The sequence below is a fragment of the Myotis daubentonii genome, chromosome 1 (genome assembly GCF_963259705.1).
Source record: "Myotis daubentonii chromosome 1, mMyoDau2.1, whole genome shotgun sequence".
NCBI classification, from domain to species: domain Eukaryota; kingdom Metazoa; phylum Chordata; class Mammalia; order Chiroptera; family Vespertilionidae; genus Myotis; species Myotis daubentonii.
The window spans coordinates 203,721,647-203,738,527 of NC_081840.1; the positions used below are offsets into that span (position 1 = coordinate 203,721,647).

The 16,881-nt window shown below is 35.0% G+C and overlaps 1 protein-coding gene across 4 annotated transcripts in view; it reads left to right on the top strand.

Annotated features, from left to right (window-relative positions):
- Nucleotides 1-12,113, top strand: part of NFXL1 (nuclear transcription factor, X-box binding like 1) — a 40,259-nt gene extending 28,146 nt beyond the window's left edge. For all 4 annotated transcript variants that reach the window (XM_059671811.1, XM_059671802.1, XM_059671820.1 and 1 more), the window contains 6 exons: nt 90-256; nt 2,764-2,833; nt 4,241-4,345; nt 7,745-7,831; nt 8,637-8,690; nt 11,017-12,113. In XM_059671811.1, coding sequence (XP_059527794.1) covers nt 90-256; nt 2,764-2,833; nt 4,241-4,345; nt 7,745-7,831; nt 8,637-8,690; nt 11,017-11,190 — 657 coding nt within the window. In that variant the 3' untranslated portion in view covers nt 11,191-12,113. The remainder of the gene's footprint in view (nt 1-89; nt 257-2,763; nt 2,834-4,240; nt 4,346-7,744; nt 7,832-8,636; nt 8,691-11,016) is intronic.
- The last annotated feature ends 4,768 nt before the right edge of the window (nt 12,114-16,881 follow it).

The window sequence follows — 16,881 nt, forward strand, 5'->3', positions numbered from 1 at the left end:
GTTTTAATGGGATATGTAAATTTTATAACTACTGTATAGAAATGTTAAACTTCTGTACGTAGGTGATTTATTTCCTTTCAATTTGGCAGGCTGGCCCAGAATGCCATCAGTGTGAAGAAGGGTGCTCTAAATCACGGCCAGTGGGTTGTCCTCATCCATGTGTTTTGCCATGCCACCCTGGAGAATGTCCTCCTTGTGTTCAGATGCTTAGAATAAAATGTCACTGCAAGATCACAACCCTATATGTGGAATGTAGGTAAGAAGACTGAAGAAATATTGTTGTTCTACTAAAATTATTTTCATGGTATCTTTTTATAAATCAGAGCTCTTCATATGTAATATACGGTAAGGAATATTTTTCAGTGGTGGTCCTGAGACTCTAGAGACCTAGATTTTCCCTAGTGACCTGGAGGAAATGTAGACTATTTCACCTTGTAGATACTTTATCCTTTTTTAACCAGGGCGTTTCCGAGTTTTTCCATTTGGGGATTCTATAAGATTTGTTAGGAAAAGAATTATATGACTGCTTTAAAAAAAAGAAAAAAGGAGGAGCATTTCTATAAATAAACAGCATGTTCAAATAACAGTGTCAAACTAGAATTTCATTGGATCAAAAATTGATTTACGCATAATTACTTAAGTGTAATTTTTAAATTGTAGATTTAAAAAGTACAGTTTTGTTTATTACAGATGTCACTGTTATGGCATTTATTATATAAGGATGTGACCTTTATGTTTTCCTTACTTAAAAAAAATGCAAGTTAATTATGGTCTAACTCATTGAGCTTCATTTCATCCAAGTCTATAAAATGGGCTTTTTAAAAGTCTGATTTACTCAAAGTCAAATTTCGGAATATAATTTTATTTTTTTTTAGCATAAATGCTTTTTGAAAAATGCCTGTAAATTTGTTTTTGTCACTTACACTCTAGATTCATGCTTTGTAAAAGTCAGAATTATTTTGTTGAAATTTAAAAAATAAAATAACATACTACAATTTTTAGCTTTAGAAGTTTTGTAGGGGGAGTTAAGGGGGCAATTTTGCTTTATTAATGGATGATACTGACAAAAAGGGATTGTTTTCTGTGGTCTTACAGGGTCCTACATTTTCTTTTCTTCTTTTTCTCTTCATCGTGTAGTCTTCAAAAGGTGACTTTCCCTGTTTACCTTCAGTTCATGGCTCCTTGATGGTTGTGCACTTTTCCAAATCTCTTCCCTGTAGTTAGTGCTGTGATTACCAAGACTTTTTTAGTGCTCTTACACTGAGGGTTGACTTTCTTTTTCTGGAGTGATGTTAGCTCCCTGTCTCTTCTGTTCAGTTTTTCTAGAACTTCACTGACTTCTTGAAAAGATTTCCTATGGGAGCTTGAGAAATAGCTCTGCTAGGAATTGATACTAACTTTTCTACTTACAGGTAATTTGAAGCTTGTAGATATTTCTGTCTTCTAGTTATGCCATGGTCATGGGATTTGAATGATTTTGTTATTAATGAGCTGAATGGTTTTTTGGGGAATGTGTGGATACATTTGGATTGAGATAGCTTTCATTATCTCAGCTATCCAGAGTTCCTTTTTCCCTTTCTTGAATACATATTTAAAATATATGTTTTTATACAGAATTCCTTAGTCTCGGTATTTTGATAATTTTATTTGCTCTAATTCAACTAATTATTTTATAAGTCATCTTTTCCTTTTAGTCCTTTTCTGCTTCATGTGTATTTCTTCTATGGAAATTAAGTATAAAAGATACAGACCTTGAAAAGTAGGTAATTTTTCCTAATTTATAGAGTAACAGGAACAATATGATTTTAATCCTTAAGTTCAGAGATGAGCACCATACTTTAAGAATGAAAATATATAATGTTAGTAGAACTAGCATAAAAACTCTGTGATAGTAAATGAAATTTTGCCAAGAAAATTGTGTATGTTAGAGTACATTTATAGATAACTTGATATTAAGATTACAATTTTGACATTAGTGAGGCTAACCTTATGCTATAATTTGGCAATTATGTCTAGCAAAAGGAAATAGAAAAAGCAGGAAAAGAAAGAATTTAAAAAAAGAAGAAGAAAAAGCAATCTTGGGCAATAGGTATAGTAGGGATTTTTAGATTGTCACTAGTTACTGACTCATGTAGTATCTCTTCTGATTCTATTCAACTCCCTGTTAGAAAGTGGTTTTATTCCTTGGTGTTTATGACTATTTCTGAATTACCTATTGAGTCATATAAAAGCATAGACTGATCTAAAATGATGTAATCTAAAATGAATCAATTTGTAACATTAATAGCCTATCCAAAAACAACTGAAAGGCTTTCATAATAGGCTTACATTTCCCATTGAATAGCTTAACTTTCTTAATTTGAAGTAACATTAAATGACTAGTTTTTAATAATTTATGTAGAGGCTTTGAGAATTTTAATTATGAATAATGATTAAACTATAGGGAAAGATAGTACAGGAACTTTTAAAGAGAGGCCAGATACAGTGATGTTTCATGTGTGTTTTGTGCTTCCTTCTTGCAGTGATTGCCCTTTTGGCATTTAATTTGTTGGTAGTTGATGAAGGGCTGGAAAATTTGATTTATCAGAACAGTAAAGTAATTGGAAGATAATTGTTACAGAAAGAAACAATTAAAATAGGTCTCAAGAAAAAATAAGAAAGATGATTTTATAGACATGTTTGAAATTGTGAGTTGTTTTTGGAAAATATGCTATGAAATGGACTTGGTTTGAATGTCACCAAATCTTACTCTCCTATTTTTAGAAAAATAACAACAGCTGACATAAATGAAAAGAACCGCCTCAGTTGTTGCAAAGATCAGTGTCCTAAAGAGGTAAGCTTTAATAGAATCTTTTAAATTGTATTTTTGGGGCATTGTTTTCCTTGGATTTTCTCTTTTCTTGTTTGGACATCCTATTTCAGGATTTTTCTGGACCCACTAAAAATGTGGGTCCAGAAATAAAAATGTGATGTTTGTAAAAATGTAGTACATATGAGTAGAGTAGATGCACATCCCTTTATGAAATTTGGGGAGGATGAGGTCTAGGATGACCCTTTGAAGATTTTTTTAAGTAGTTTTAAAGATAGCTTATATACTTTATGCAATAAGGTATTCACCTAATCCTTACCTCCCATGTGATTTAGACTTAAAATATAAATATATCAAAATCTGTCTGGGTCTTAGGCAGTTAGAGAATAAGTTCCTAGTAGGGTATTTAAAAAAGACATATATGTTTGTGTATGAACTTTAAAATTCATTATCATTTTGAATTAGTATAAAGCATTTATATATAAAGTTTTTTTTGTTTTTTGTTTTTTTTAAAATATATTTTATTGATTTTTTACAGAGAGGAAGGGAGAGAGAGAGAGAGTTAGAAACATCGATGAGAGAGAAACATCGATCAGCCGCCTCCTGCACACCCCCCACTGGGGATGTGCCCGCAACCCAGGTACATGCCCTTGACCGGAATTGAACCCGGGACCCCTCAGTCCGCAGGCCGACGCTCTATCCACTGAGCCAAACCGGTTTCGGCAAGTTTTGTTTTTAAAAATTCAGTTGTTTGTCTATGCATTATATTTGAACTACAAGTATTGAAAGTGGTTCCAAAAATTGTTCAGAGTAAGATGGTAAAATCTCATTATTGATTTATCCTGGCAATAATGTGAGAAACCAAGGTTATCCATCTGTATTGGGCCAATCTAAAAGTCAACATTCTCCTTTTTGTTGTTGTTGGAGCTAGGGCAGTGACAGTTATTTGACTTGCAAAGGTGGGATTTATAAAGGAAACCTTTTGACTTATGGATGTACTAATAGTACCTCTTTTCTTTTAATTCTTGATCAGGAAGAGATGACAACATAGTTTTAAATATAGTAATCAGTCTCTTTGACTAAATAAAACAAATCAGTGCATGATATGCCATTTTGTTAAAAATGTATTTTCTTTTAACTAAAACTTTGGATACTTTTTATGGATTTTTGTTCAAGAACTAAGATTTGACAGTTTCAGAATTTATGGAAGATTATAAAATATGAGACCATTTCAAGCATTAAATGATTATTTTAATAATCCTGTCTTTGTTAATATGAGTAAAACTGGAGGCATGACTTATTTCAAATTTAATTTTCTGAATTTTTCAATCCTGAGTTTTTCTTGTTAAAATATATTTTCTTCTGTCCAAATTCAGATTTGGGGTAATAAGTAGTTGAGAATGTAACTGCTTTATTTTGATTTTATTTTAGCTTCCTTGTGGTCATAGGTGCAAAGAGATGTGCCACCCTGGTGAATGTCCTTTTAATTGTAACCAGAAGGTAAAACTTAGATGTCCTTGTAAAAGAATTAAAAAGGTAAATATTTTAAGTTATTGAAAATTCTTTTCTATGTACATATTTTTGTCTGTGTTTGGTAGTTTCTTTGGCTTTATTTTTTGCTTTTTAATTTTAAGGTCTTATTTCTTAGAATTTTTATTATTATTATCCCATCTATTTCTGTAAATGCTTGTTTTAAAAATCAGCTTTGTTTGGCAATTTAGTTTTTTGCAATTTAATAGTAAAAGATTGTTTTATGTTGGAACCAAGGTCAGTGTCCTTTTTTTGGATAGAATCAGCTTTGCCCAGGGAACACAATGAGTAATAAAGCGAGTTTCATGGTTTAAGAATTGGTCTGGAATTAACCTTTGTTGCTCTTAAGAAACTTTTTTTTGCCGTCAGTATTATGTTTTGAAAACGCCTTAAAAAGGACCTCACATGCACAGCCTTATAAAATTTTAAAATAATATTCAAACTTGTAGAGAACTAATTTTAATGTAAAATAGTAGTAACAGAGGAGTAAGAGGGCAAAAACTAACGATTGGAAAGCTCAATCGCAACAAATTACATAACGCTGGGCAAAACTGAAGAAAGAGTCTGAATTCTCAGATGCCAGTGGCTGAAGGGTCTTTTTCCAGTTCTTTTCCTTGACTTTCTTGCTGACACTGTTGACTCCTTTGAAGCTTGCTTCTTTCTTGACCTGGTTTTTCCGTCTCAGTTATAGTCGACTCCTTTTTGTCTTCATATTTCTATGGTCATTTCCTAAAGGTAGGCTCCTTTTTTTCTTCTTCTTTAAATTCACTCTTTTATTTACCCATTCAACAAATACTTATTTAGAATCTTTTGCTTTTATTAAGGTTCTCTTCTCTTCTTTTGTTTTCACAGCTCTTACTATTATTATTTGGGGTAGATAACTTCTGAATTTAAATGTATAGGCTTGACCTCTTCTGGAGTTGAATTTCCTAAGTTTTAATTGTTTAAAGTGAATCACCTTTACATGAAAATCAACACTTAAGCCACTTTTAACTTGGGCCGTCTATCAGGTTTTCTCTCAGATCTCATGTAATTGTCCAGGTGCAGTTTGCCACCCATTAGAACTTCGGCAACAGCTTGCTCTTGGACTTTGACAACAGCTTCATGATGGATTTCCTTGCCTCTAATCATAGCACCTCTCCTATCTATGTTCTTCATGCATTGTGGGGAAAATATGCATTTATAAGAAATGTGTATATACATAGACTCGACATACAAGAGAATCTGTGATGTTACTTTGCCTATTTGTCCAGTCTCGTCCTATAGCACTCTGTGAATCTGTTATTTATAAGTGTCCTAACATACATGCTGTACTCCCCTTTAGCCTGTGTGTGTGTGTGTATGTGTATACATATATTCCTTCTTTTGTGTAAAATACAATCTATTTTTCCCTTACCATTTGCTTGTGAGAATCCTGCCAATAAGTGTGAACATTTCCTTGTTAGGGAAGGTCTTTCTTCCCTGACTCCCTTGGAAAGACTTAGGTGCTCCTTCCTCTGCTTTCTTGGTATTGGATGCTATAGAGTTTTCTCAAGAGCTTTATGATTCTAGGCACATCTGTAACTTCGTTTCCTCATCTGAAATAGAGTTTATACATAGATTTACTGAAAGGAATAAAAGTAACGCGTATATAGCGTTTAGCACAATGACTGTGATGTTTCTCATAACATTGGAGTATGTTTAATATCATAGCAGTAGCTGCTAATAGTAGCTACTATTATTATTTTTAGTTTAGCACTTATTATTAAGCTCTTTTCCTTATGTATATCCCCTGTTCATAACAAAACACTTGGCATGTAATAGGCACTCTATAAGTACATCTTGAATGAGAAAAGATAAGATCTTTCAGGCTTATAGCCTTAATGTCCACAAACACATTTAATTTTTTGTCTTTAATGTTTGGTCATCATATTTTTTCTTTTTCTGGACTATCCTTAGAGGACAAGACTGTTTATCACTAACATCAGCCAAAAGTGAAGAACTAAAGGGAAAAACCTTCTAAGTAATAAAATTTCATTCTATAAAGTGCTTTCATTAAAGTATATGCACTTTATTCATAGGAATTGGTGATCTTATTTCTTAACTGTGGTAGATTTGAACTAAAAAACTAGAATCTAAGAGTGTGATGCGAGAGGAAAAATTGATACAAATATTGGTACCCTTAGAGCAAAAGTGACATCTGACAGCAAGAAACAGGGATAAATAAAAGGTTTATGAAAGATCTATAAAATCAAAGTCTCAGAGTACCCTATATAATAAAAGCCTAATAGGCTAAGTGTCCGGCCGTCTGGTCATCTGTTCAACCAATCAAAGTGTAATATGCTAACGATATGCTAAGGCCGCTCAACCGCTCACTATGATGTGCACTGACCACCAGGGGGTAGATGCTCCGGCTGGTAGGTTAGCTTATTGCTGGGGTCTGGCAGGGACTGAGCGAGACAGTCTGGACAAGCCCTAGAACCCTCCCGTAGTCTCTCCCCGGCTGGCCAACCTCCCGAGTTCCTCCCTGGCCCCAATCGTGCACCAGTGGGGTCCCTTGGCCTGGCCTGTGCCCTCTCACAATCCGGGACCCCTTGGGGGATATCAGAGAGTCCGTTTAGGCCCCACCCCGCAAACCAGGCTGAGGGACCCCACTGGTGCATGAATTCGTGCACCGGGCCTCTAGTTTAAAATAAGAACCACTTAATTCATTATAGCATAGAACACAAATTGATCATAGTATTGATATCAAGTCATTAAGATCCTCCTTTATTTCATTAAGGAGGCAGTGAAGTGCAGATACAAACTGTAGAAAGATTTTCATTTAAACTGAACCAAGGTTTACTAGTTTGGAGAAAAATTTGTAGCTCTTTAGAAAATTATAGAATTACATTGAGTTGGTAGCCACTAGCCATATGTGGCTATTTAAGTTTGAATTTTAATGAATTAACAGTAAATAGTATTAAACGTTCATTTCCTCCTTTCATTAGACACATTTTGAATGCTCAGTAGCCACACGTGGTTAGTGCTACTCAATTGGGTAGTTAGTGCAGATTTAGAATATTTCTAGCATTTCAGAAAGCCGCTGGATGGACTGCTCTGGAGCATTTTATTACCTGGAAGCTTTACTAGATTAACAAGTAACAATAAAGAAAAACTGACGTTTCTCAATAGTTGTACTTAGTAAGTGGATGATTTTAATTTTATGGTATTTGCTTTTTTGTATTTAAGGGAAAATAAAGTAATAATCACTCTTTGAACCAAGAGATTTGATACTTGCAACCATATCAAATTATTAAATATTAATGAACATGACTTAAATAACTTGCATAACCTTTAGCTCTTAGAGAAATTTTGCTTTCTTATGACATACAGTTAGGAGGGAAAAATCTTAAAATCTGAAATGTAAAAATTTTCATTTGTTAGGAATTTCAGTGCAACAAAGTACGTGAAAATCAGATTTCAATAGAATGTGACGCAACATGCAAGGAAATGAAGCGGAAAGCCTCTGAGGTACTGTCACATTAGCAGTAAATATAATTTTCAACGTGCTAATGGCCTTTCCCTGTTTATTTTGTGCATTTCTTTATGTGCTTATTGCGAATGACTGGAAAGCTCATCTTTTTTGTTTTTATAATTAAAACCTGGTTTTATAGGCCTACTTTGAATCTTCAGGTGTGCTTTTTATTGTCTAATGTGTATTAGATTTTCCATTCTCTTAACCAGTTAGAGTATGTGCTCTGGGACATGGTTGTTAATGTTAGTGTAAACCTCCTGAAAATTAGATTAAAATAATATAAAGATAAGGTTTTAGGATTCTTTGCTGTGTGGGTTACCTCTTATGTCATTTATTCTTGCACTCAACCCAGTCCATGAGTGAACCGTTGATTTTGTTTGAAAGTAAGGTTTCCCTTCAAGACATTTAAAGTAAATGATTGATTATAACTCCAGAAAGAGAGTGGTATTAAATAATTTTGACTATAGCTTGTTACTATGATTACTCTAAAGAAAAAGAAAAAACATTTCAAAAGCATTTCAATTACTACTATTGTAGCTCTTTGAATTGTGATCTAATATCTGTTATAGTTAAATTGAAGTGTTTATAGAAGGTATTACATTCCATCTCTCCTCACCCCCAGTCTGTTAGACAGTATCTTCGTAACACTTTTCACTATAATATTTACATTTCTTTAACTGCCAGTATAAAGCCTCCAAAAGTCATTATGGGTTTGTGGAGCCTCAGTGAGATGATGCTAACATTCTGTATAGAATTTGAAAATTACAATGTGTTACTTTACTTTTAAATGTCTGTAAACAGATAAAAGAAGCAGAAGCCAAAGCTGCTCTGGAAGAGGAAAAACGAAGACAACAGGTAACTGAACAGAACACCCAGAGTTGTGTTTCTTTTCATCATTGTTAGTTTTTATTCAAATACCAAGTATATTCCAGGTACAAACTAGGGGCTAGCCAACTCTATTCGGGACTGAAAATAATATAGTGCATACATGAAAGTCAGCCATTCACTTACTTTAATCCAGGTACACTGTACCTCTGAAGAAGCGCAGGATCTCGTATATTCCCAGATATTTTATATATTCCCAATGTTCTTCCTTTGCTTCCTTGCCAATCTCATCCATTCACCAGCCAGAGTTTTAACTCATCTTTTAGTCTGGGGGGAGAGGGTTGGGGTGCAGTGCCATCCATTTTAAGGCATTTCCTGGAGCCCATGTCTTCACTCATCTAAAATTATTTGAGTTCTATTTTACTGAGTTGTAGATTATGTGTAGCAAATAAGTCCTAACCATAACATTTGTGTTAATAATACATTCTCCTATGTCCCCATTAGATTCTTAAATAAATAAATAAATAAATACATACATACATATCTATCTATATATACATATCTATATCTATCTAGATAGATATAGATATATTTCAGAGATGGAGAGGGAAATAGATAGAAACATCAATTATGAAAGAGAATCATTGATCGGCTGCCTCCTGCACACCCTCTACTGGGGATTGAGCCTGCAACCCAGGCATGTGCCCTTGACTGGAATCAAACCCGGGACCCTTTAGTCAGCAGGCCGACACTCTATCCTCTGAGCCAAACCAGCTAGAACCCCATAGGTTCTTAAAAGTAGGATTATTATCTGTTTTTTTGTTATTACCTAGATAACAAATTCATTCCTGATACCTCCAGTTTGTTCAAATACTATATTGATCATATACTGCAAAGAGTGGTTTAACTTTCTTATAGTGACATGTAATTATTTGTTAATTTGCATTTTGGGATGCTTTATACTTATCAAGCAGGGTACAGTATATGTTAAAATGCTGCTTTTATGAATGAGGAAATTAAAACTTGCATGACTTGAGGGAAGACATTAGAAATAATTTATTTGGCAAATAAAAATGGGCCAAAATGACGTACGATATTTTATGGTTCTGTAAAGTTGATTTGCCTAATATCCCAAAATAAGTTGTCAGAGGTAATGCAGTAAAACATGTTGGCTGAATTCCTGGGAGATTAAATTATTAAGAATAGCTTAGGGTGTCCCTCACCTTTTTATAAACCATTATGGACGGTGATTTCAAATATATTCCCTATTTACTGACCTTTTAAATAGAGTATATAGAACATAATTTAAACTATATGCATTGTCTGTGGATCATCATTAAAGCATCAGTTATTTTACTGTCAGTGTTTCTCACGTTTGGCTGCTTTTAATGTATTTTGATCTTCTTCTATATATCAACAGCCCCCTGACAATATTCTGACAATTTGGTTCATTGAAGAATGTCACTTTTGATTAAATTAAGTACACGATTAGGTCTTCAAATGTAGTTTATAGACTACAAATAAAATAATGGAGTGTTAACTGAATTTTATATTTCTACTATTAATAAACATTTGCAGTGGTTCTCAACCTTCCTAATGCCGTGACCCTTTAATACAGTTCCTCATGTTGTGGTGACCCTCCAACCATAAAATTATTTTTGTTGCTACTTCATAACTAATTTTGCTGCTGTTATGAATCGTAATGTAAATATCTGATATGCTATATGTGTTTTCTGATGGTCGCGACCCACAGGTTGAGAACCGCTGATTTACAGAATCTTGCATGCATGTTACATATATTTTAATTACCTATTAAGTTTTAGTTAATAACAGTGCATGTTACATTATTATGTATTAAAGTTTAAGAAATTCTTAACAGTAGAACTCCACATTTTATACTGAGTATCATTCAGTTATCCTTTTTTTAGAAGTAGTTTTTATATAATTTACTTTCTAAAATAGTCATTTTATTTAAAGCATGAAGCATTTTTCTCCAGAAGAAATTTTATTCTATGATTTTAACTGTGTTTTATCAAGAGAAGAATGAGTTTCTGGTGGCTTTTTTTTTCTCTCTTTACTCAAATTTCTTCTACACAAGCCACTAATGTTATTTATCAACATTGTAAGAAACTGGAGTTATTTTCACTGGGCATCTCTTAGCACGGCATTCCTAAACTCTGTGTTTGTTGAATACAATTAGTAGTAGAGAGTTTAAGACAAAAAAATAAAATCACTGTATTTATTATATACCATTACTACTAAAACATTTCCCAAATTGATTTATTTTCATCTAAGTGGAAGATTTCAAGTTAATGTATATATTGGATTTAATAAAAATGTTACTATTTTGATTTAGGCTGAACTGGAGGCTTTTGAAAACAGACTGAAGGGTCGTCGGAAGAAGAACAGGAAAAGAGATGAAGTGGCAGTTGAGCCAACGCTGTGGCAGAAGTATAAATATCATCTCCTCCCAGTGTGTGCAGTTTTGGTGTTAGTGTTTGCATGGTACATAGCCCCTGGTGCGGCTTAAAGTTTTTTGATCTGTTAATATACCTCAGATTGGATTTAGACACATTGTTAAATTTGGAATATTAGGAAGTGTATGTTGTACAACATGATATGTATTCACGCTCATCTCTCTGTTCTCTTCCAGCTGTTGTTAGAAGGATAGAATGTTAAGCTTTATCTTAATATATGAAAAGTGGCAAGATAACATTGTTCTATATTAAAAGCATGACTGAAATGATAAAATATTTCATAAGGCATATATAGTGGCAGGAGAGCATGTTAGTTGTTCATTGTGCTTCCTTGTATTAACATAGTTGTTTCATTCACTATTTCAAACCAACTTACCCTCCCCTCCCCACCCTCCCATTAAGATGAAACTGAGCCACATGTGCAGTAAGAGGAATATTTCATAATGCTTTGGTTACTTATTAGAAGGTACTTTTCTTCATCATGTAATATTGTACTTTAAAAAAGATAATTCTCTAAAAGGCCTCTTAAATTGTCACATGAATTTATATAATTAGATTCCAGAAACTGGCTTATCAGTTATTGAAATAAATTTTTATGTAGTATGTTCCTTAGAGGAAAATATTGTTTTCAAAATATGCCAGACTGGATTCCTCACATGTGGGTATTTCTAGTGTAAGAAGCTTTCAACTGAAGTCGGCATGTTTTATAAAACTTGTGTCTTTTCAAAGTAATAATAAAAAAAACTAATATTTATGAGCACTATGTGCTGAACACAGGGCTTATGAGCTTTATGTACTTTATTCTCATTTTTTCTTATCACGGTACTCTTAAGTAGATTTTTATCTGGAAATAATTAGTAAAGCTGATAGAGAAATATCAGTAAGCCAAATCTGTTTAAATTGTAAGTCATTTTAAATGGTTTTGTTATTTAATTTTTGTATGATTAATGTTTTCATTAAAGTTTTTCATACCAAATTTGTAATCCAGAATATTTATTATTATCTGAAATATTCAGGAACCTGTAGGTTTAGGCTAGGTATTAGTATCAATGCATGAAAAACTCCAAAATTTGAGTTTATTATTAGCAAAATATAGTAATTGATAGATAGTAAAAAGTGGTAGAAATATATTTTAAACAGAAGTACAAAGAAGGATTTTTAAATTTTGCTAAATTTAATTCAGTGGTTTTTTTTAAATGTCTTGTTGATTAGTCAAGTATTAGCTGGTGTCTAAAATTAAAGGGCACTCATTCCTTTCTTTATGGTTTTTGCGTTTTTGATTTTAGTTTTTTTTACTTTAACTTTCCCAGTTACTTTCTCAGTAACTCAGAGTTACTGAGTTGGTGTTTAAGCTGCTACTCTCAAGACATTACCTTACTCTGATCTAAAATGAATATTAGAGAATATGAACACAACTTGGTGTCTGCCTGGGAGCCTGTTTTCATGTATGCCGGAATGTTGGCCTACTAAACAAATCTGAAGCTTAGTTCATGTCTGTTTGTTGGGCTGCTGATCTTGTTAGGTTTTCTTTCTAAAAAAAGAAAGTAGTGAGCTGAGGAAGGGGTTTGAATGAGTGACACATTAAACTGCTGTTTTTTAATTTGCTTGGCTATTATCTCAGAGCTTAATTTACCCAAAGTCACACAGCTGTGTATTCATTTATTCAGTCAACAGATGTGTTTCCTCTGTGACAAAGGTACTTACTAGAAGGTAAGTGATCTTTCTCTTGGGGAGCTGCTACAGGAGTAGAAGAGATTTTAAAAAATGAATACATGTGTCATGTGTAATACATGGTATTAAAGAAATAAGAGAAATATTCCAGAAAGTGGTGAAAGGAGGGGTAGAAGGGCACTAGCTACTTTAGATTGGGAAAGTCCCTCAGGGATGGGTTCATTTCAGCTGTGACCTGAATGACCTTCACTTGAAGATCTGAGGGGAAAGTCTATGAGGGAGAGAAAGCAGAAAGTACAAAGTCCCTAAGTTGGCGAGATGCTTGGCATGGCCAAGCAACAGAAGGGTTGGTGTGGCTGGAGCTAGAGAATGAGAGGGGGAGAGAGTCCAGCCAGTTCATATAGTACTTAATAGACCATGGTAAGGAGTTGGGATTCTATTCTAGTCACAGTGGGCAGCACTAGGAGGTTTTAAATGGGAAATAGTTATTTTTTGTTTTTTAAAGATGGCTGGCTGGGGGATTGGGGAGACAAAGAACTTACATACTTACATGCATAGTCCATGGACACGGCAATAGGTGAAGACCTGGGCGGGGCGGGGGGCGGGATGTATGGGCTGGGAAGAGGGGGGAGGAAGAGGGGTGGGGAAATGGGAGATATCTGTAATAGTATCAACAATAAAAAATATATTTTAAAAAATACAGATGGCTGGCTGTTGTGTGGAGAAAAGACTAAGGGAGCAAGTGTAAAAGCAAGTGAGTTTTAAACAAACCTAAAAACTAAAAAGATGAGTTGGGAAGCAGTCTAGGCTGGAGTGGCTAGTGGTACTCAGATTCAAAGATACACGCCTCCAATTTCCACAGTTCCCTGTTGCCCAGAGCGAGTGGCATGAGGATGCTGCAGAAACCACTGCACGATGTGCAGAAGGGGAATGAATGAGACTGGAGTTTTTAAAGGTCAAAATGAGGTTAAATTTGGTGTAAACACACTAATTTGTTCTGAGGGAAATAAAGCAATACATGTCCTTTTCCCTTCTATCTGAGTCTATTGGAGAAGGCATGGAAAAGGTTTTCAAGTAGCCACTAAGAATAGGTAAAATTGACTGATGGCCTTAATTTCCTATTTTGTGACACTAAAAAAGTTTATTAACTTACTACTTGAAGTTTGTGGAACGTTTATATTGAAATCTTTAAAGTTTTTCAGTTTAAACACTTTCTCAGAATGGCAACACCTAGTTTTTGTATTTCAATTAATTTCACCAAAGTCTAAATTAAATCCAGATAATTCCAAATGATTTGGTATGTTCTTTGCTGAAATTGCCAAAGGAACTTTATTGAACAAAAACACTGAAAACTTGCTTTTTGCAAAGAAGTCTGATGCTTGAACTTCACGGCTATGAATGTTAAAATTTTTAAGCACAGGTAAGCATCTGTGGTAGTGTTTAAAGATGTCCTGTAACAATTGTTTGGCTCTCTGTGTAATTTTATTTTTTTTTAAATTTATTGTTGAAAGTATTACAGATGTCCCCTTCGTTTTTGTTCTTCTGATTGTCCCCCTCTGCCCCTCACTCGCCCCTCCCAAGCCTTCACCACACTATTGTTGTGTTCATGGCCTATACATATATGCATATAAGTCCCCGTTTATCTCTCCCCTCCCACCCCACATTCTGCTGAAATTCATCAATCTGTTTCATGGTTCTATGTCTCTGGATCTATTTTGTTCATCAGTTTACTTTGTTCATTAGATTCCACATATGAGTGAGATCATGTGATACTTATTTTTCTCTGTCTTACTCCGCTTATCATACTCTAGGTCCATCCACGCTGTTGCAAATGGTAAGAGATCCTTTTATTTTACCGCTGCATAGTATTCCGTTGTTTGAATGTACCAAATCTTAGCTATTGTAACGTGCGCTGCTGTGAACATAGGGGTGCATACTTTCTTTCTGATTAGTGTTTTGGGTTTCTTAGGATATATTCCTAGAAGTGGGATCTGCCTATTCAGCCATCATTTTCTCCCCTCCTCTATATGTAATTTTAAATGACTCAGGTGACTCCTCCAGTTATTAATGTTTGCCCGTCCTGAGATGTCTAAGATCTGAAGCTAGAGTTGACATAAGGTAGTTATAAATGTGTCTCTTGTCCCGTCTGTGGAAGTTGCCCTCTTAATTGAGTGGCAGTGTTTAAACCTCCCTAGGCCTTGGCCTTTGGTCTGCCTATGAGGTTGATGATCTTCATAGAAGGAGGAAGCAGCAGAGTCCTGATCACTACCTCTAGAAGAGATGAGATTTTGGGAGAGATGGGAGGAGTTAGGGGTCTCTCTGCTCTCTAGAAACTTAAGGGACAAGAGAGACCAGGTGTCCATCTAAGAAACCATTTTCATGTATTTCAGAATCTCGGTCTATTGAGCAAGTTTAGGTCTGTTAACTGAGCTTCTGTCCTTGCTTTGTTTTCTTTCTAATTACTGTGGGGCATGTATTTAAATGGTGCTGTGAAGAATTACCCATTCACCACCTAAGGCTGAAATTCCACAGTTCAGTTTCATTTAGTTAAAATGCCTCTAGAGAGACATTCCCTCCCTACCCTTATCACCCTCATCTGGCCATTCTCTATCTTCACAGTATTTTCCCACAGAGCCCTAAACAGTACCTGTTATTGTATATGCATGTGTTTATTGCCTGTCTCTCTCACTGGATTGTAAGCGCTAGGAAGCCAGGGGTGTGGTTCTATTTACTGCTGGAACTTCAGAGTGGGGAACCATGCCTGGCCTCATAGTGGGTGCTGCCATAGCAAAATACCACCGTGTGGCTTGAAACAGCAGAAATTTATTCTCTTCCAGCTCACAAGTCCAGAAGTCCAAAATAAAAATGTCAGCAGGGTTAGTTTCTTCTGGATTCTGTTCCCTGCCCTTCTTCTAGCTTCTGGTTGTAGGTGTTAGTCCTTAAAGTTTTTTGGCTTGTAGACACATCACTCCAATCTCACCTCCATTTTCACATGTCTCTGTGTATCCTTTTCTGTCTCTTATAAAGACCCTCTCTGTACTTAGGGCTCATTCTATTCTGATATAATCTCATTTAGTAAATTACATCTGCAAAGACCCTATTTCCAAATAAGGAAAGTTAGTCTTAGGTTTCTGATGGACATTAATTTGGGAGAGGGGCACTATTCAACCCACTAAAATGCTCAATAAATATTTGATGGAGGAATGAATGAATGCACAGTGTAATTCTAGGCTTCAACTCCTTGGGCATTTTCCATTACTGTCTTAATAACTGTGCTACCTTCTGTAGAGGTTAAGAGGTCAGTTTAGTCCCAGAACGCTTGGGCTCCTAATTCTGGTTCTGTCATCTTCTAGTTGTGAGATCTTAGGCAGTTATTTAACTTCTGTAGGCCTCAGTTTCCTCTTCTTCAAAGTAGTAACAAGGAGAAATAAGAGTAAGTGTCCTGTAGGGCGTGGCTATAGGGTTAAGCCTCAGACTGACCTGTTGGCAAAGCCACAAATAAGTCCCAGGTTAGAGGGCACAGCCCTCTTAGCATAACTAGGCTGGACCTTATGACACCCCCTAGATCTTATCTGGGTAGCTATTGGGCTAAGGGAGATGCAGCAAGTGCTGCCAAAACAAGTGAAACTCACAAGAACATTGTAACTATGGTGACCACTACCTTGTTTACCTCTGGCTATAAAATAAAGGCTCAGCTTGCCTCTGGATCTCTCTCTGTGGCCTCAGCCAGCTTATTCTCTTTGTCATTTCTTCATCCATTTGCCGCACTCAGGCTTTCGAACCCTTGGCTGAGCTGGCTTGGCACAGTGTGCAATAAGTGTTAACTAATATTATGTGTCTGCAACTATTTAAAAACACTTTACATATTTAATCCCCATTATAGCCTATGAAGTGGGTATATCATTCTCATTTTAAAAACAGAGGAAACTAGGTTTATTTAAAGAATTAAAAACTGAGGAAATATATGTGTCATTTTGTGAAGTCCCTGGCACATAGTGCTGAGAAATTCTTTGCTATAATAATATACACTGGTGGCTTGGTTAATGAGAAGGTGTATTTTAATATTGCTGTTC